This window comes from Hyalella azteca, unplaced genomic scaffold, assembly GCF_000764305.2.
Source record: "Hyalella azteca isolate HAZT.00-mixed unplaced genomic scaffold, Hazt_2.0.2 contig2361, whole genome shotgun sequence".
NCBI lineage: Eukaryota > Metazoa > Arthropoda > Malacostraca > Amphipoda > Hyalellidae > Hyalella > Hyalella azteca.
In genome coordinates, this window is record NW_025932638.1 from 8,686 (window position 1) to 27,529 (window position 18,844).

Below are 18,844 nucleotides of genomic sequence, written 5' to 3' on the forward strand. Positions count from 1 at the left end.
TCAGAGGATCACGCATTTCCTCGAGTCCTATAACGCCATTGTGAGTTCAGCGCAACCTTAGAGCGCGTGTTGACGTAGTTTTGATATTACATAGTCTTGACTTGTATTTTATAAAATGATCCGAATGAATTATACTTGCACACAACTAACTGTAGACATGACCCAAGCTTACACATCTGCAATAAATTTGGATTTACAGATTAGTTACGAAATGACCCAAGAATGATGATAAATAAACCCTGCCTTGCTCCATATAACCACTGCCTTGCTCCATATAACTGGAGCCTTGCTCCATATAACCACTGCCTTGCTCCATGTAACCACTGCCTTGCTCCATATAACTGGAGCCTTGCTCCATNATAACTTGCCTTGGTAAGATCCTAGTGAAGAATTGTCTTTGGTAATCTTATGCTGCCTGGTTTATATTCAATGGGAATGAGGTAATGCAGCTGGCCGCTGGTGAGGCTGGAGACTAAGAGGGTTTAAGAGCCACCTCTGGAAATCCCAGCTCCATTATTTTCGTTTCTTGTAAATTTCTTCTACTATTTGTCTCATTCAACTAGAATTTTGAACGCGCTCCAATTTCTTTCAAATTGAATTTATTATCCCTAATTAAAAATTAAAGTTATCCCTATAATTTGCATCGATTTAATTTTTTTTATTCTCTATTTTTTTTGGAGATGCCATGCCGAGGATTTTTTTAATTCAAATTTATTTCTCATGATCCTATCTAGAAACGGTACCTATTTAAAAAAATTCCTGTGCTGTTCTATTGAAGGTCTTTCCTATTGATATTTCAGTATAATTGACATGTTGCACTACGCGCTAGTAATCTGACTTTCAAAATAACTAATTTTTAATATGTACCCTGACGCTCTATTTAATGTGGATGCAGATTTAATCCGTGGATTGCGTTTATAGACCTGATTTTAATAGACAACTCAATTGATATATAATATATTGCTATAGCCATGAAGGCTCAGGACTACGATCAAATTGTGGAGGCTTTCAATTGCTACGCAGGAGCAGACGCAACGCAGCACCTCATTGACTCCTTCCCGCAGTGAGTAGCGTGTGGACTTGCTGGTTAACTAGAAATTTTCCCGCAATGTTCATGGTGTCTGGGAGTAATTAACAGAGAGGAAGTGTTCATTATTGATTTCCGATCATGGGAATGGTGAACCTCTTTATTTTTTCTACCGTTGGTGGCAAAGTGGATTAGGTCTTAGAGTGGATGGCGTGAATTGACGCAGTTTGTGTTTTATAAAATCTTTTAACCGTTTGCAGTGAATGAAGTCGTATTTCAATGTGCTCTATTTTAATATGAGGCAAGAATTGATTAATTAGTGAGCAATATTCTAAAATGTTACGTCTGTTGTACAGGTTTGAGCCCGCCGTACTGAGCAGCATAGTAGCACAGGAGGTGCAGAAGTACGTCAAATCAAACTACAAGAAGTTCGTCAATTCTCACAAGTCGGCGTCTTACTTCAAAAAGTGAGTTAACTTGACCCACGTCTTGTATATAGTGCGATTGCAACGGTTAGTTCTTAACAAATTATTTAAACATCACTAAATCAATAATAGAGAAAACGATATTGTTAATAATAGAACAGTTGGTCACCTTTGTTTGAAAGAACTTTACGACAATGTATTTGTTGCTTTTTATTGCTCCCTTTACTTTCGACTCTGGAGTATTACCTATTGTTTACGCAGAGGGGGAGATGAACATCGGCGAATAATGTTAGTATTTGTTTTGCTTGTACTGTTTGTGTGTAAAGAACGAGGATTTATTCCTATTTTTTACATAATTAATCGTTTTACAGATACACGAAAGCTGTAGAGCGCGGTGAAGGCCCGGGTATTCTACTGCATATGGCCACGAAAAGCATTTTCCCCCGGCTCTGCTGGCCAAGATTGTGCTCGAGCGCTGGCTCCTCAGCCGCGACGAACTGAATGTTGCTGCCGGCGACGCTGTCCTCCCGCCTCGCAACCAAGCCTCTCCACCCGCTTCGTCTGTCCTCCAAGCCTCTCCTGGAATACCATCTCCTCCTAGCGGCAGCGCCGAAGTTGCCTCTTCAGATTCTGTGGCCAAAGAAGAAAATGGATGTAGCCAGCAAGACTCCTTGTCGAACTTCAGTAGCAGCCCCGTCAATATTCCTGACACATCAGCGAAGTTAGATAGTAGGAGACATTCACTGAACAATCTGAGCAGTCCGGGAATTGATCTATCAGCCGTTTTTACCAAACCGGAAAAAGGTGTATATTTATTTGATGGGACAGATAAAATTTGTAACATCGATATTACTGTTCCGTCTTCAAATTGTGAATCCATCCACACAGACAATAAACTGTCAGTGAACGAGTCACTGACGTTAAGTCCCAGTAACGAGGTGATGGGCACCCCTGACGTTCAGTTAATGTTAGGGCACACTTCTGACACCGCAGAGAAGCAAGCTGGTCCCAGCATCGGAAGCGTCGCACCTTCAGAGGCAGGAGACATGCGTGAAATGCAGTTCACTAACGACCTCACCGTACCGCTCTCTCGGAATTCCAGTTTAGCGAAGGACTCGAGGGAAGCTCAAGCAAATAATTCAGTGATGAAGACAACTACACGAACCTGCGCAGCGTCAGGCAAGAGCGGCGCGGGCCTTCCTCTCAGCGAAAAGAAGAAAAACAGTAAGCTAATAATGCTCGGCCGTGCATTGCCGAAAAACCTCTGATGTGTTTACCAAATTTTTAATTAAGAATGTACGTATAATTAAATGCTAGGTAAGTTTTTTTAAACACTTTTTCTATGATTTCCAAATTCAATGTTATTTAAAGATTCTATTTCAAGACATAAATGAAAATTTTATTACCTTGAATTTTTATTGTAACCGTGTTTCTGTCTTGTAGTTTACCTTTCTTTTCTACAATGCCAATCCCTAAAACTGTGATCCTAGTTTCTTCAATTTTGTCTTATACTTCGAAGTTTGAACTGGAGTTTCTTCGTAGAGATATTCACTTATTCATTCTAAAATGTCTACAACCAAACGCACATTTTCCCTTACCAATATTCTGTTCATATTCACGTTGATGCTAATTCTCTTATCTATCCACTTATTTATGAGACTGACAATTCAGCCGAATTTAATAAAGTTTGTACGTATCTACCACGAATCATCTCTTGTGTACTAAAGGATTATCACGTTTCAAGGTCAAGGTTGTCATGTATGGAACTATCGTCTTATGGTCATATATTTCAAACCTTTTCAATTTCATTGTTGCTTTGTACAGAACGACACGAACGGGAAGTTGACTTGACATATTATGAAAAAATAATTTAGAAGGCTGCATACAATGATTGCGTTTGAGCTGTTTGTTGATCGGCTACACGTGTGTTATGGCGTTTTATAATATTTTGTTCTTCTTTCAGCCAGCAGCAAGAGTCTCATCAACAAGATGCTGCGAGACACCTCCCTCATTCCTGACAAGATCCTCAGCTTTGAAGTGCATTTAGTAAGTGTATACCAAAAAAATATTACATTATATCTCTGCGATTTAGATGCGAGTCTGTTTTGAGACTGTTTTTTTAAATGCATTTGTTCTATATTTTCAAGTTCTAATGGAATTTCACTAAAATAACTAGCAGCACTCTACTTTCTTTGATGCTTAATGATTCATATCATTAAAAGCACATACTACTCAAAGTCCTTGATTAATAATAGCANCGAGATCTCGAACTAGTTGCTTCTCCTCAATTTCTGTGCCATCTGATGCCAAGTAGCGATGTGGCATCCCGATCTCAGATCGGTCTCTGTATCTCTGATGACGAGAGTGTCGTGTGATGACAAGAGTGTCGTGTGATGACAAGAGTGTCGTGTGATGGTTAGAGTGTCGTGTGATGGTGAGAGTGTCGTGTGATGGTGAGAGTGTCGTGTGATGGTCAGTGTCGTGTGATGAGAGTGTCGTGTGATTAGGAGAGTGTCGTGTGATTACGAGTGTCGTGTGATGACGAGAGTGTCGTGTGATGACGAGAGTGTCGTGTGATGGTGAGAGTGTCGTGTGATGACGAGAGTGTCGTGTGATGGTTAGAGTGTCGTGTGATGGTGAGAGTGTCGTGTGATGGTGAGAGTGTCGTGTGATGGTCACAGTGTCGTGGTGGTGAGAGTGTCGTGGTGTCGAGAGTGTCATGTGATGGTTAGAGTATCGTGACACAGAGTGTCGTGACACTGAGTGATGTGTTGGTATACACGGCACACAGTTCCATCGGGCACGAGTACGAGGAGCTGCTGAAGCGCAAGCTGCGGGAGCGCGGCGTGGGCTACCAGACGGAGGAGGAGCTACGCGCGCTGGGCTGCGACAAGACGCCCGACACACGCCTCGACGTTCCCATCGGTCCGGCTAATATACTATAAAATAGTATAATGTACTTGCTTAATATTAATAACGACTAATAACAATCGTAATTTGCTTTATTCGTTGAAAGTGTGTAAATGTTTTTGAAATTTAAATGTCCAGCAGTCCTGAATTTCAGTGGGATGATAATGATATTTTTCCCTATACTTCATTGTATTGACATGGGGTTGAAGTGTTGATGAGTTCTATTTAGTTCACATAAGTTACTCTTAACTCCTCAGTATTTATTGCATATATCTTTCAGGAGATACTTTCAAAAGAAGGCGTTAAAGATTGTATCTAATATAGATCTAATATCTAATAGATATCTAATAGATCACATCATCTAATATAGATCTAATATCTAATAGATATCTAATAGATCACATCATCACAATATCTAATAGATCTAATAATATTGCTGGATTTGAAGTAGAGCCTTCTGGCTGCAACAGGCCGACATACGGCTGCAAATGTAATGGATAAATGCTGACCAGCAGTAGTTGGAATTTACATCAACTGGAATATTGTTTTTTCCTGCTTCCAAAGATTTTCCTGCTATACCTGGAAGTTCCTTAACGTTTTCACATGTTCGTAGACCTTGAGTCAATAGTTTCCTTACTTGAGTGTTTCCCAGCGCTGAAGTTTATTTCAGCTGTGCATCTCACTCATGAAATCAACTACTGTCATTCGAGTCACTCAGTCGAAATGTGAGAAACTACGTCTATCCTGACAGCAGTAGTCAAAGAGAAATTTACTTGCAGGTGTGGGAGGCCGAGTGGTGAACTGGATCGAGAGTAAAGCCTCGTTTGGTGACCGTGAGAACCATAGATCGTATCTCAACGACCAGCTCTGGAGCTACTGGAACAGGTGACAACACTATACACCAGCTCCGTTGTTTGGTTACCCTTCCATTTACCAGCAACAAAATAATTTGTTAGACAAAACGTAGCAATATTCATGTTATTAAGTACTTACATATAATTAGTCTGCTCAAATTCCTAGTAATGAACTTATGTTCTTGAAATTTTCGTGCATTTCGGTTGAATTATTTCTTTGTGAAATGCTCCACCAGGTTCGGTCCTGGTCTCGTCATTTACTGGTTTGGTTACATCGACGAACTCAATTACTTGGAGGACAAAGGTATCCTCGTCAGGGATTGCTTCCCTGACGACATCGTCACTATGGACCCGCTGGCCGTCAAGACCTCAGGACTAAAGCATCTCTAAACTGGCTGTCAGTCTACTTTATTACGAGCAATTTTTTGATGAATAAATACTTAACAATTTTCTAATTTCTTTAATTTTTCATTTATAGCTTGGCATTTGTGCAAAGCGTGATGGTTATAGTGTTCCCTATGAACCGTTTGGCAAAGGACACTTCATTCAATAATATCTCAGATTTATTGCCTCCTTTCAGTGTAACTCAAACTGCAGTTTTCTTCACCACTTCATCGTACCTTCAGGAATTCTCACCCGCAGCACCAATTAACCGTGCTAAGGTTTTCTCGAAACTACGCTCTTAGGTAAAAGAATTATCTCGGCTTTCTTAGGTGCTTTTGTATTTATAACAGGGTTAGTAGCTGCAGCTCAATTGTGTTTGAAGTAAAACACTTAATTAACTTTTTTGACACCACGTTTTGTACGAATGAAACAACTTTCTGGAATAAAATTTTTATTACTATTTACTCAGTTATACTCATAGAAGGGGATACACTAACTTTGGCACAGAAATATTTTTGTATTGTTCCTGAACATATTTGTTCAGAATGGGCGTTGGTTAGCACGATTTAAGATGCATTATAATATTCAAAAAATATGATTAGAAATGGCCCTTCTATGGAAATAACATGTTAATTTAAAATGGTAGGTAGTTTCTTACAGGATAACACACCGATCATTAGACCCTGATTATATCATCCATGCGTTAAGTTAGTGCACTGAAAATTCTCAAGCTGACTGCGTTGTCTTCAAATAGAACTGTGGGCGTCCACGCATTTTTTGCAACGACCGTACACCAGTACGCGTTTGATCTTCCGTCATATTATTGAGAATCCTTTCTGTACATGAATGCATCTCAGTTAATTGTTTGGTTTTACACTAATCAAAAATCATTGATACGCACTAAAACGAAAAGATAGATTTATAATACCGCACGAAAAAATAACGTTACAACCAAGGAAAATCTTGAGCCTGTTAGGCACGTTCACTGAATGCTTATGCTAATTAAATTTCATCATTATATCACAAAAATCTCGTATAAAAAAAACTTAGCACTAGAAATTGTACGAAAAACTCAAAAATCGAGTCTGGGTGAAGGCAGTACATTTAGTGTCTTTAGCCTTGCATGCTGAGGGGCTGAGTTCACCGGTCTTGAACTTTGTTGGGTAGGTTAAACGAAAGAACGTTCCTTGCAGTCTCAGATCTTGGCCGGCGATCCCATTTCCAACCTCCTCAGAACATCCACCACATTTTGAGATGAAGAGGAGAAAGGACCAAAGACAGCGGGAAAGTTGTTCCTCACTTGCGAAAGTTCAAAGCTCTTGGATTTATCCTGAACATCAAGCCACTCAAACCAGTAGTCGGATAACTGCTGCCAACACTGCAGTTGTTCGCTGCTTGTTTGCAACCAATCACGCAGTTCTTCCATTCTTCTACGGGATTTTCCCTTTGCCTCTTCCAAAGTTTTCTGCGGATTTTTTGCAGATTTTTTGGAAACATACCTGTAGGATGCTTGTTGACGTAATGCTCTCAAATGAATATAAAACTGCGATTTCAGTTTCAGGATGCCGATCGTATTCCTGTTTGAGTCTTCATAGTAGCAAACGATGCCTTCAGTGTTCCATTTTAATCTAGTTTCCAAGAAGAGGTTCTTCGCAGCAATATACTCCACGCACTCGTACTGGGTTACACAAAAGCCCAGCATGCTGAAGAACTGCAGAGTAGTTTCCTCTGGTAGCGCCGTCAGGGATTGACAGTCTTCTTGCGGAGGAGGTGTAAGTGCAATGACCACCAACTCATCCTGAGACAAAGACCCGAATGAAACCACGTGCTGGTGATCTGGCAACTTTATTTCGCACACCAGCGTTGTTCTTGTGTGGTGGAAAAATATTTGGAGCCAAGATGCCGTGAAACTCTCCAGGCTTTGCCACTTCTTTAAGAATGCCAATGCGATGCGACTCGCTATCGAGTACCGTTCTTCGGTGTAGTGGCTGATATCTTCTTCAGTCTGAAACACAAGGTGGACATTTTTGGATCCTGCGATGAAGTAAAACTCATTCCCGATGAACCTTCCACTCACATGTGCCATTTCGCCATTGATTTTCTCGGTAGCTACCACAAGCTTGGACTCGTGAGGCGGTTTGAGGAAATATTTATCCCTTTCGAAATCTTGCGAGGAGCTCGAACCCTTGCGATGCGGATGATACGCTTGGTCCGTATCGTCGTCGTCTTCAGGGGTAGCGCCAGGGAACTTTCTGAGGGCGCAAATCACGACATCTTCCATCACTTGCAATCCAGTCTCATCGCGAATTGATAATAAAGTAAGCCCTCTCGGAATGTGTGCTCGTAATATTTCATGTTTAGAATACAATTCTTCATCTGGGCCGTGAGATTTAATGCTTATGTCTCTGATGTATACGCTTAAATTATTACGTAACTTAACACAAGGTGCTTCTCTCGCGACTTCCTTTATCAATTTGTTTTGTAAACATTCATTTATCTTGCTTACAAACCAATCTTCAATTCTATTGTGCACATACATATTTCCATTGATTACATTTTTTGGGCATTTTCCTATGCCATCTCCTCTGGGTAAACGACACAAACATTGAACCAAATAGTCCACTACTTGTTTGCCGCTAGAAACTCTTATTCCTTTGTAAAGAAACTGCTTTATACGAGCTAAATATTCTACTCTTTCAGACATGATTTGAACTCTAAAGCTTCACTCAGCAGATTATGTATTTTTTATCGTTTTTTCTGGTTAATTCAATTATATGATATTCTTAAATTACATGAGTTACGATTTGAACTTTATTTTCAAAAAGATTTACTGGAAGCGACTGTCCGGTAGCGAAGAACGTGAATACTTGCGACATCTCCAGTTCCTTTTGTACCTAAATGAAGGAGGAGCATCGGTAAATTGACATGTACAGTAATGACTTGGTGGGAAAGACTCACAGTGAAATAGACATTCGACAAATGTTGCCTGGGTCAAGAAGATGCATTGTTATATGGACTTAACAGTAATGACCTAGGTGAAGGCGCATTGTTATGTAGATATTAATAGTAGAGTTTTGGGTGAAGAAGACCCATTGTTATATAGACTTTAACAGTAGTGGCCTGGGGAAGACGCATTGTTATATAGACATTAATAGTAATGACCTGGGTGAAGACGCATTGTTATATAGATATTAATAGTAGAGTTTTAGGTGAAGAAGAGGCTTGGTTATAGAAACATTTACAATAGTGGCATGGGTGAAGAAGACCCATAATTAGAGTATTCGACAGAAGGCATGATGAAAATGCATAGCCGGAGTTGGTGTGTCATGATAATTTCTGTCCTTAATAAAAACGAAATAGTTAATGAAATTATTCAAAAAGTTTCAAATAATATTTAAGTCAAGTTTTCATGAGTAATCGAGATTAAACTAGTAAAAAGAGGCACTTGGAAATACCGCTAGTTGTGCGGTAAAAACTTACTGCCGAGTACAAAAAAGAACTCAAATTTTCAGAAAGCTACAGGGAAATATAATCATTTCATTAGTGCCAAAAAAATAATTCATTGTTTGAACGACAAAGAGCTTTAAAAATAACTATGCATAATATCGCATCGAACGATATTATGATTAATATCAGTTACGCAAGTAAGTCTAAAAGTATCAACGTTTTATTTTTTCCATAAATCTTATAGCATCATTGGTCCATACGACAAGGCCACTACCTAATCTAGCGGAGGCAGCGGCTACTTTTACAGAGCCAGCGAACGTTCTGAGCCATTATTGCCGTCAACCGCCACTAACACTAATCCTGCCGTTATTTTTTGATCTACTCAAAAACTCTCTACCTTCAATTTAGTCAAAAATTGTGCGACGTGACAGGTCACAAACATTCAACAGTATCTAAATAAATGAAGGTAGGAGTTTTGTTGCAATTAGAATACCAAATTTTTATAATTTGTTTAATTCATTACCTCTGAAATTAAACATTTGGCAAACATTTTTCGTGCAATGCGTAAGCATCAATACATGTCCTGGGTAATGGATAGAAAAGTTACTTTATTTATTCCTCTATACTCTATAGCTACTAACATCACTGCAAGCACCCATAACATTTGGTGAACAAGTATACACCCTAGCCATACTGAGAAACATCTGATTGTTTATTGCTATTGGAACAATTTAACCTGATATCTATGATATATATGGCACTTGGGGAATATGATAAATATGATTAATATTTCTAGAAATTAAAATGCAAATCGAAATAAGGTTTACGCATGCGCTCCTTTCCTTTGCAAGCAAATTACTTCAATAACCACAGAGCTTTAAAGCTAAATTAGACAGACCACTTTCACTCAAAAATTGACAGCTTCTCTTACTCACAGAAATGAAGATACTCCTCAATCACGGGTGTTTTTCTTATTCTCTTGGTTATTTCGTGGAAACGATGAGCCGAACGAAACACGTAGTGCCTCTCTAACCTCTTGGTAACCACTGAAGACAGACTGACACATGCATCTGTATATAAGCTATATTATTATAGCCTCTTCATCAACTCGATAACGGCTGCACAAAAGTGACCGAAAAATTAAATGTTCATACAAAATTGACAAATCCGAATGGATAAAGCTCGCTTGGATCAACTCCCAAGGCAAGCATTCCAAAATCCGTTACCGTTCGTTCGAACGAATTTGTCCTAACATTTTAAGTTAGTTCGTTACACGCATGTAGCAGGTCTGTACATTGGTGTTGCAATCAAACCTTTATGTACTCTTTTATTGTGTCTTGAATTGCTGATGAATGAGAGACATAAAAAAGGAACCAAGCATATATCACTAAATCAGCAGTGGAGTTAGCAGTAAAGTTTGGCTTGTGGTAGCACATTCATAATAATGTTTTACAAGCCTGATATTTCAAGACAGTTTTCACGAATCAGGATGGTACTTGAATGAGAAACCAATTTATGATTTAGAATTATAATAGGCACTTGATAGTTATTTTTTTTTAAATTTGAACCTGTCACCGCCAATTTGATTAAAACTAAAATATCTTTAATTCTACTTAAATTTTCATATAATGATGATTGATATGCGACGTGGATGCAAATCCTTCCTATAGCCAATGTACAAATAATAGGAATTGTTAAGGTGGATTTCAAAACCTAACTATTTAAAATAAATGACAAGAATAAACAGCAGCTATAGTGATGAGTGGTAGGGGCTCGTAAGGTTCAAAGTGCACATGCAACCGAGTCACCAGACTCGTGTAATGCATAGGCTATAATTTGTAGTCGGTATGCTAACCGGACCTACTTCCCTGGACAATGTCTAATTTCAAATACGGCCTAATTACCACGTTTTTACCATGTTTTATTTTTAACACGTTTTTCTTAGTTTCGCTTCGTCTCTGTCTGTCATCAAAAATTCAAACTTTAATTTAGAGCACTTTTGAAGATCCTAGAAACTTGAAATTTGGTATGCATGCTTATGCTGCCTAACAATTCAAGATTTGATCATCAGAAGTAATAATTAAAAAAACCAAAAAAAAAAAAACACTAAAAATTCACTTTTGGGAATCGAGTTTTTTTTTTTTGGCGAACATCCAGAGTTGCCAACCCTGGAAAATGATTTGAATTGCTAAAATTGCTAAACTAAAAGGTAGAAAATAAATAAATATAAAAACATTTAAAAAACCACGTTTTTCTGGAGGTTACAAAACTAAAAACAATGAAAGAAAAACAAATAAAAAAACTTTTAAAAACCATGTTTTCTTAACGGACAAAAAAGAAAAACAATAACTCTTACATAAAATTAAAGTTATGTAAAATGTTATGTAATGTTATGTAAGAATAAATTTTTTCTTATTGCCCGTTAAGAAAACGTGGTTTTTACAGTTTTTTTTATTTGTTTTATTTCCTATGCACACCGCAGAGAGTTGTGTTACATTTGGTACATTTTTGTTAAATTTGTGTTGCTTTATTGCATACGTATTTCATTTAGTGTTGCTTTGTATTCAACAAATTTTCGTTTCTGTTTCTCTGTTGTGTATGTATCCTAATTCTTAATTGTTGCTCTGTTGTATAGGCATTTCAGTTTGTGCGTTGATTTGTTACATGTGTATTGCAGTTTGTTGCTTTGTTACATATGTATTGCAGTTTGTGTTGCTTTGTTACATATGTATTGCAGCTGTCTCTTATACACATCTAGATGTGTATAAGAGACAGGCTCGTTTCTCTGCTCGTTTCATTGCTCGTTTCTCTGCTCGTTTCTCTGCTCGTTTCACTGCTCGTTTCAATTATCTTTCAACGCGACACTCAGATGCCTCTCATATCGTTATATTTATGGTTCTTGCAGAAATTCTTATCTTCAATGGCTTCAAATACCCACGCCCCTTGTAAACAAAAAATATGAGTCATTAAATTATTTATTAATAAATTGAAACTTATAATGAATCTCTAAATGCGCAAAAATACAAGCGTAATGCTACCAAATGTTGAATTATTGCAATCTGTTGTATCATACTGGCTTAGCTAACCTATAGAATACAATGAATGAAATAAAACGATGTCTATTTTATTCAAGTATCTTACGTCACCAACTGCTCCGAAAAAAAAATTGTTTATTGTGCGCACTGTAAATTTCTGCGTTCTTTATTAGCCAAAAGTCAAGGGACCAAAGAGTCTCGCGCTCTCGCCTTCTTTTCATTGATGTTTGTTGCTTCCGTATAGTCAGGCGTGTCACGGAGCTAAAACAAATGCAGAAACATAACATTGAGAGGACATTGAACTGTTTATTAGATATGATATAGCTGATGAATGAACATTATTAACTCGATAACATGAAGTAAGGTTTTCCAAGTAAGTCTCTTGTAGAAGGAAGGCAAATTGTTTATGTACACTACAAAGCAAAGTTATTTAAATGAACCCGTAAATAGAGAATTCAGCGATGTAAGAAAAGAAAGTAGCCATAATTTTGAGCTATATATACTGGAGGATCTTCAACAGAGTGTAAGCAAATAACACTCTTTATATACAAATCCATCAAATGCAACTAATTAGATCGGAGACGTTCCAATTCATTTGATTATTATTATTCATTCAGAATTATTCTTCATCTCAGCATTTATCAATAATAGAAATATGATTCTGAGTTTGATTGCACACAACTTGGCCGCACATTTGTACTTGCTTTGATTACTAATGCCGTCAATTTAGGCCAATAATTTTCTGTAGTAGCAAAAAAAAATCTGTGCAAGCGGAGCAGGCAGGAACGTTCCAGAACCACCGCCCGTTGGAGGCAAGACGCAACACAAGCCGGTCTCTGGATCTCCCGCGATCCAGAAAAAAACTGCCAACGGGGTTTAAAAAAACACCAGAGAACGCTTTGTTTTCAGTTGGAGGCATTGAACCAGAGATCGGAATCAAAAAGCTGATGATTTCCACATGATGTCTCGTGTTGATTTAGGAAAAAAATACAGCAGTAGCTTCAGAGGAAAACGTTCTCGTCGAATTCATGTCTGAACGGATAGCGATCGTGATCGTCTGAACGGATAGCGATCAACTTATTTGCACAACAAATCAGTTGATTTTAACCCAATTACCTCAGTGACGCTGCGCAAAAGGATCAATCAACTGAGATCAAAACGATCACTGTATGAACGAAACTAAGCCATGTAAAATATGCGGGGCTTAGCCCTCGAACTCAGTTACTTTCACGTTGATAATAATCTAGAAATTTGATAGATGCTCAAGAAATTATCCCAGTTGTATACGCACTGTGGATTATCGGTTCATCAAAAAAGCAGGATTTTCGTGTGCGTCAACCGAAGGAGTGACCAAGTGGAAGTGAAATACGTGGCACAGCATGACATTGCGAAAAATGTTTGATGACGACATGTGCCTTGCTGAGACGATGAGTAGAACTTCTTTCATTGCCCGCCGTCCGACTGACGTATCGGATGTGAACTCACGCTGGTATTCGGCATCCGGAAAGATAGAATACCCGTTCTTCACATACCAAAAAATTCCACGGACTTTTCAGTGAGATATTTATCGCTCTGCGATGAATAAATGATAAATAAATGGGATAGTCATAACCTGATAAATGGGTTCAGTCATAAGATAACAATCACAAGTTATGTTCTGTGGCTAACTGATCTGTTAGCTCCACGTTGATTTTAACTTCATAATTTAGTATAAAACTTACCAAACTCTCATGATAATTGGAATGCCGTGCATACATTAATGAATGGATGTCTTTCATCGTCCTTGCAAATCAAGCAAAAATTTGTTTGCTGCTTAATAAATTTTAAAATAAAATAAATTAAATTGGTTATAAATTAAATTGGTGAATATTGCGCATTTACTACTATTGCCCTATTGTATACCTTGCATTTTTATTACAGTTGTACACCTCAGTAATAAATGTTTCGGCCACTACACTATTTTCATTTATTTGTCCTTCCACGAATATTAGGCAAGCTCGTCTTTGCTTCAATAAAAAAAATTAGCGTTTCGAAACGATGTTCCTGAATTGTATACAGTGCATGTTAAATGGCTTTAGTTCGTTTCATGACGCCATTTTATTCGTGAGTCTGCTTCGTAAATTTAAGAAAAATGTACAACTTTAATCCACTGATGTATCCGTAACTTACTGCTCTCACTGATTAACTATCTGCATTATTTACTCCGAAATTTACATAATTTAAAACGTTTATTTAATCCAAGATTTCCCAATCCAAGATTCCCCAAGATTTCCCAATAACTAACTCAAATTTTTCTAAGACTTACTGCATTAATTTCCACTCCCGGATTTCCACATTATTCCCTCTGCATTACTGAGAGTTGAGCGTGAAGTTCACTCTAATGTGTCACGTCCACGTATTACGCTTATAAAATATGATAGAGGATCGCTTCTTAAAGCAGCGCTCACAAGAGTAATTTGGATATTCCCCACAACGAGTGTGTGGGAATTTGACGGCCCCACCTGTCCCAATAGCGGGATATGATTAAATTGAAAAATTATACCTAAAGTGTGAAATTAAATTTAAATTATATTGAATCAACTCAGTATACCAAGAAATGCTTATATGAAATAAAATAATAATTATAAAAAAATACAAGGTTCAAAAAATGAAAGTTAAATATTCTGTCATCGACGAGGAAAATAAATAGTAAACAATTAAATTAAAGAGGTATTTTTTTGGCGATCCGTGAGAAAGAAGAAAAACAACAATTTTTAGTAGCATTATTTGAAGACACTGAGCCTGTTTGCACCGCGTGTTTGCACTGCGGTCTTAAAGACGCCATAGCCAGAATTTTTTTTTTGCGAAAACGTGATGCTGCAAAAGGAAGCGAGATATGCAGAAATTTCTGCCCGGTGAGTGCATGAATTCTCCCAGTCAACGTCACTGCGTAATTCCCGAAATTTACAAGCAGTTGACTTCAGTCTCAGGGAGGAGGCAGATGTCATCTCTGACAATTGGAGCTAAATGTCTCGTTGCATCAGCAGATACAACGGATGAAATAAATATTTGATTACTACTTAGTCTGTGCTTGAATCTTTCATGCATTGTCCCGTTGTAAACATTGTTTATCCGCACCTGTATTTTAGGTTACCATGTTTTGGACTGCATCCAGTCAACACGAGGCCATTCAAGCATATAGGCACCTACTTACTTTTCACTCAATGTTGTTAAATATTCATTTGATTGAATACTTAGCATAGTAATTGGAAGCAACAATCTTGTAAGGAACTCAGTACAATGAATCAAGAGAATGATGGTGTTGCATTGGAGACTACTTTCAAACCTGCCCAGTGGCAGTATGCGGTCACGTTCTGCACACGCGAAACTTGAAATGGGAAGATAAACTTACAATCTTATTATAACAATCCAATAGTTATAGTTTTTATGCTTAAAGTATTCAAATCTCAAGGGTTCTTGCACGACTACACATGACTGCTGCTACGGATCGCGTGTATGACTGCCTGCGAGCAATAACTTTTTCGGATATGCATCAGTTTTTAAAGTAAGCTTCATAAGTACCCGAAATGCGGCAACGTTACCTGATCAAATTAACTGTCATGTTCCACTCCGTGAAAGAAGCCGACATAATGAGCCCAACTCTTTTGCCGCAGCTGTATTTTGTGTATCTGGCCGTTTTTTGTCCTTGTTTCCAGCTATCCACTCTATCCAGCTATCTCGATTGTAATAGCAAAAAAAAAAAAAATTGTGAGCAAACTATTGTGCGAAGATGGATGTCTGTGCGGCCAGCGATGTCTTCCGGCTGGCTTTATTCCTTCATCAAGATGCAACGTAGAGCGCTCAATCAGTGGGTAGAATAGCATATTTTATAAATGAAATTTTCAGTTCAGAAAAGAGTTTAATTCAGTCCAGTTTAGCTAACTGGTGTGATTTAACTTCGATTACTGGGGACTAATTCAGACAAATTAACAAATAGAAATATTTCGTGAAAACGAGGTGACCAGTTATGAATCTTTGACATTTGATTTTAAAAAATTTAATAGAAAACAAATATATATGCGAATTCTTCAATACTTATTCATTTAAAACGAGAATACTAGTCTGGCTGAGATTATGAAACTTTGCGTAGCTATTAATTGTAAGAAAACTGCTATTAGTGTGGGAATGATTAAATGCATGCTTATTGGGTGCGATCGTGCACGAAATGAATGAATAGTTGAGTGGCACTCACTAAGTAAATGTGTTATTGTGAGAGTAACAGTTACCAGTAACGAAATATTGGTACATTATAAGGAATACAAATAAAACAACTTTTTTGTGCATAAATTATTTTATAAATTACGTGTGTTCATTATCAAAAAAGTTTATTTAAAAATATCAACCAACTGCCCATGAGTCTGAGAAATTTTTTCCGTGAAAGGCTTCCAGAAAAGCGGGAAGTTGTTTCGAATGAGTGACACATTAGCGATGCCGGACAGTACTTGTTCTTCTATAAACTCCATCCAAAGATCCGAGATTTTTTTCCAAGCTTCCAGCTCATCTGGTGGCGTGAAGAGAAATTCTTGGAGCTCTGACATCCTCTTTCTTGCTCTCGCCTTGGCTTCCTCCAATGTCTTCAAGTTCTTTTTGGCGGAATGTCTGAAAGTAGCTTGTTCTCGCAAAGCCCTCAAATGAACGTACCACGAAGATTTCAGCTTGACCATCCCTATAGTATTCTCGTTAAAATCTTCAAAATAGTAGACGATACCCTCTGTGTGCCTAGCTTTCCTTGTTTTTGAAAAATGCGAATCGTATTCATACCCATGGAGGCTTTCAAAGTTGGGAGTTTCGAATCCTAGTTCAGAGAACCAGTGTAAGCACTTTTGTGAGGCCATGGCAGTCAATGACGTAGGATTCTCCTGAGGTGGCCCCGTGACGCCCAACACTACGAGCTTGTCCTGGTCTAAGCTGCTCAAGTTCACCACATGCTGCTTCGAAGGTAACATTATTTCACAGAATACAGTAACTTTTTTCGCATGTAGAAAATCAGCTAAGGAACGCTGTGATTTTTCGTCCATGGCTTCCCACTTCCGTAGCAAACTCCGGGCTGCTGTCAAGGCAATGGAATAGCGGTCTTCCGTATACAAGTTTAAATGGTGTTCCTTGTTGAAAATTACGTGGACATTTTTAGATCCTGCGATAAAGTAAAACTTTTTCTTTATAATTCGTCCACTGAAATGAGCAGCTTCTCCGTTGATCTTGTCCATGGCGGTAATTTTGTGTATTGAACTTCTGTCATCTAAGAAATATTTCCGCAATTCCCATTCATTCACACAATTTTGACTCGAATTCTCGGACTCGTACTCGAAGAATTTCTTATTAGCGTATATGACGATATCTTTTTTACGATTTCCAATTGTTAAAACCGTCATTCCTCTTGGCAAATACATTCTGAGTTCGTCATTAGCTTTGAACATGTCGTTGTCAGGCCCTTTGCTATTGACACTTACGTCCGTGAGGGAGGCCGTTACTCCTTCAGGCAAAATTCCAGTTGGTACTCCCCGACTCACTTCGCGTGTGAGCTTCTCTGCTTTCCACTTGCCCATGAGGGCAAACATAAAACTTGGATCGTCCTCGTCGTTAGTATTCACTCGTGAGATTTTCTTACTTGTACTTCTGATGGCCAGCGAATCCTGATTGCTGGACAGGTCCAAGAATTCCCTGTCATCGGGAACTTGTGCATTCTGGTAGAAGGCAGATGAGGGCAGAGAGCTATTCCCATAAAAGGGTCCAGTGATGATGCGATACATCAAAATTCTTATATAAAGAGACTTCCAAACGAGAATAGTCTATGGAATGACAAAGTCCAGTGCCAAGATGAGTGTAGCGTTGTATCGCACGCCAACCTGCCAGGCCAGCGCTTCAACTGAGTGCCATGACGCAGAGCGCGCTCTTATATAAGCTCACCTGACGCTAAGCCGTCATTCTGAGAACGTTGTAAACGTTCTACAGCTTCAGGAATTTAATAGCCATTTCACAGTGCTAGTTTCTTCATGAGTGGCAAAAGATCTTCCTGGATGTAGGCATACTTCATTTACATCCTTCAATTACGATGCCAGGAAACGTGGCTACTCAGACGTTTCAGACCTCAATAAGATCACTTGAAGACGATTAGCTTCATTCAAACTTCAAATTAAGGTCTTATGTTTCCTGGAGATTGGATTATTTTTCTTGCCTTAATTACCGTAGTAAGAAGAGATACCCGCAAGTTATTTCAATTATGAACCTACAAATTATAATTTATATTTCGGCTAAAATACTAATATATATATAATATAATCGGATCTCAAATAGGATTTGGGAAAAAAACGCTCTTTTTCTATATAAATTGAAGTGCGAAAAATCTGTTTCGATGGAAGAATTGAGAAGCGTTACTTACTTGTCAATGGTTTCTGCCGAAAGATTTATTCATTGGGGTATTGGACATTGACATTTAAACAAAATTATGGTGTAAACAGAAGTCAGGGTCTTCGTCTACATCTAACTTATCAAATTATAGAAAGAAGTTTAGATTTGCACGACTGGTTATTAATCTCACTGTAACGTGACGATGTTTACAATCGTCACAGCTCTGATGCAAGCCGAACATATGGACAAGTTTAAAATTGCCTGCCGTGAGCACGGGAAAACATCAACAAACACAATACTGCTTGAAAAATCAAGTATATTTGAAACTATTGTATTTATAACTAAATGGCTAAGCAGGAGTCATTTGATGACAGG

General features: G+C 38.2%; 2 protein-coding genes across 2 annotated transcripts; one reads left to right on the forward strand and one right to left on the reverse strand.

Annotated features, from left to right (window-relative positions):
• Window positions 1-736: 736 nt before the first annotated feature.
• Window positions 737-5,668, forward strand: LOC108666548 (CDAN1-interacting nuclease 1-like). Its single transcript, XM_047885548.1, has 7 exons — window positions 737-1,063; window positions 1,384-1,494; window positions 1,824-2,676; window positions 3,416-3,498; window positions 4,200-4,377; window positions 5,142-5,247; window positions 5,453-5,668. Exons 3-7 carry the CDS (start codon window positions 2,394-2,396, stop codon window positions 5,604-5,606), a joined length of 804 nt encoding a protein of 267 aa, XP_047741504.1. The 5' UTR covers window positions 737-1,063; window positions 1,384-1,494; window positions 1,824-2,393; the 3' UTR covers window positions 5,607-5,668.
• A 292-nt stretch (window positions 5,669-5,960) lies between these two features.
• On the reverse strand, window positions 5,961-10,120 carry LOC108666550. Its single transcript, XM_018153448.2, has 2 exons — window positions 9,983-10,120; window positions 5,961-8,494 (listed from the first exon to the last, which is right to left on the reverse strand). The coding sequence occupies exon 2, from the start codon at window positions 8,302-8,304 to the stop codon at window positions 6,796-6,798; it is 1,509 nt and encodes a 502-aa protein (XP_018008937.1). The 5' UTR covers window positions 8,305-8,494; window positions 9,983-10,120; the 3' UTR covers window positions 5,961-6,795.
• Window positions 10,121-18,844: the final 8,724 nt, after the last annotated feature.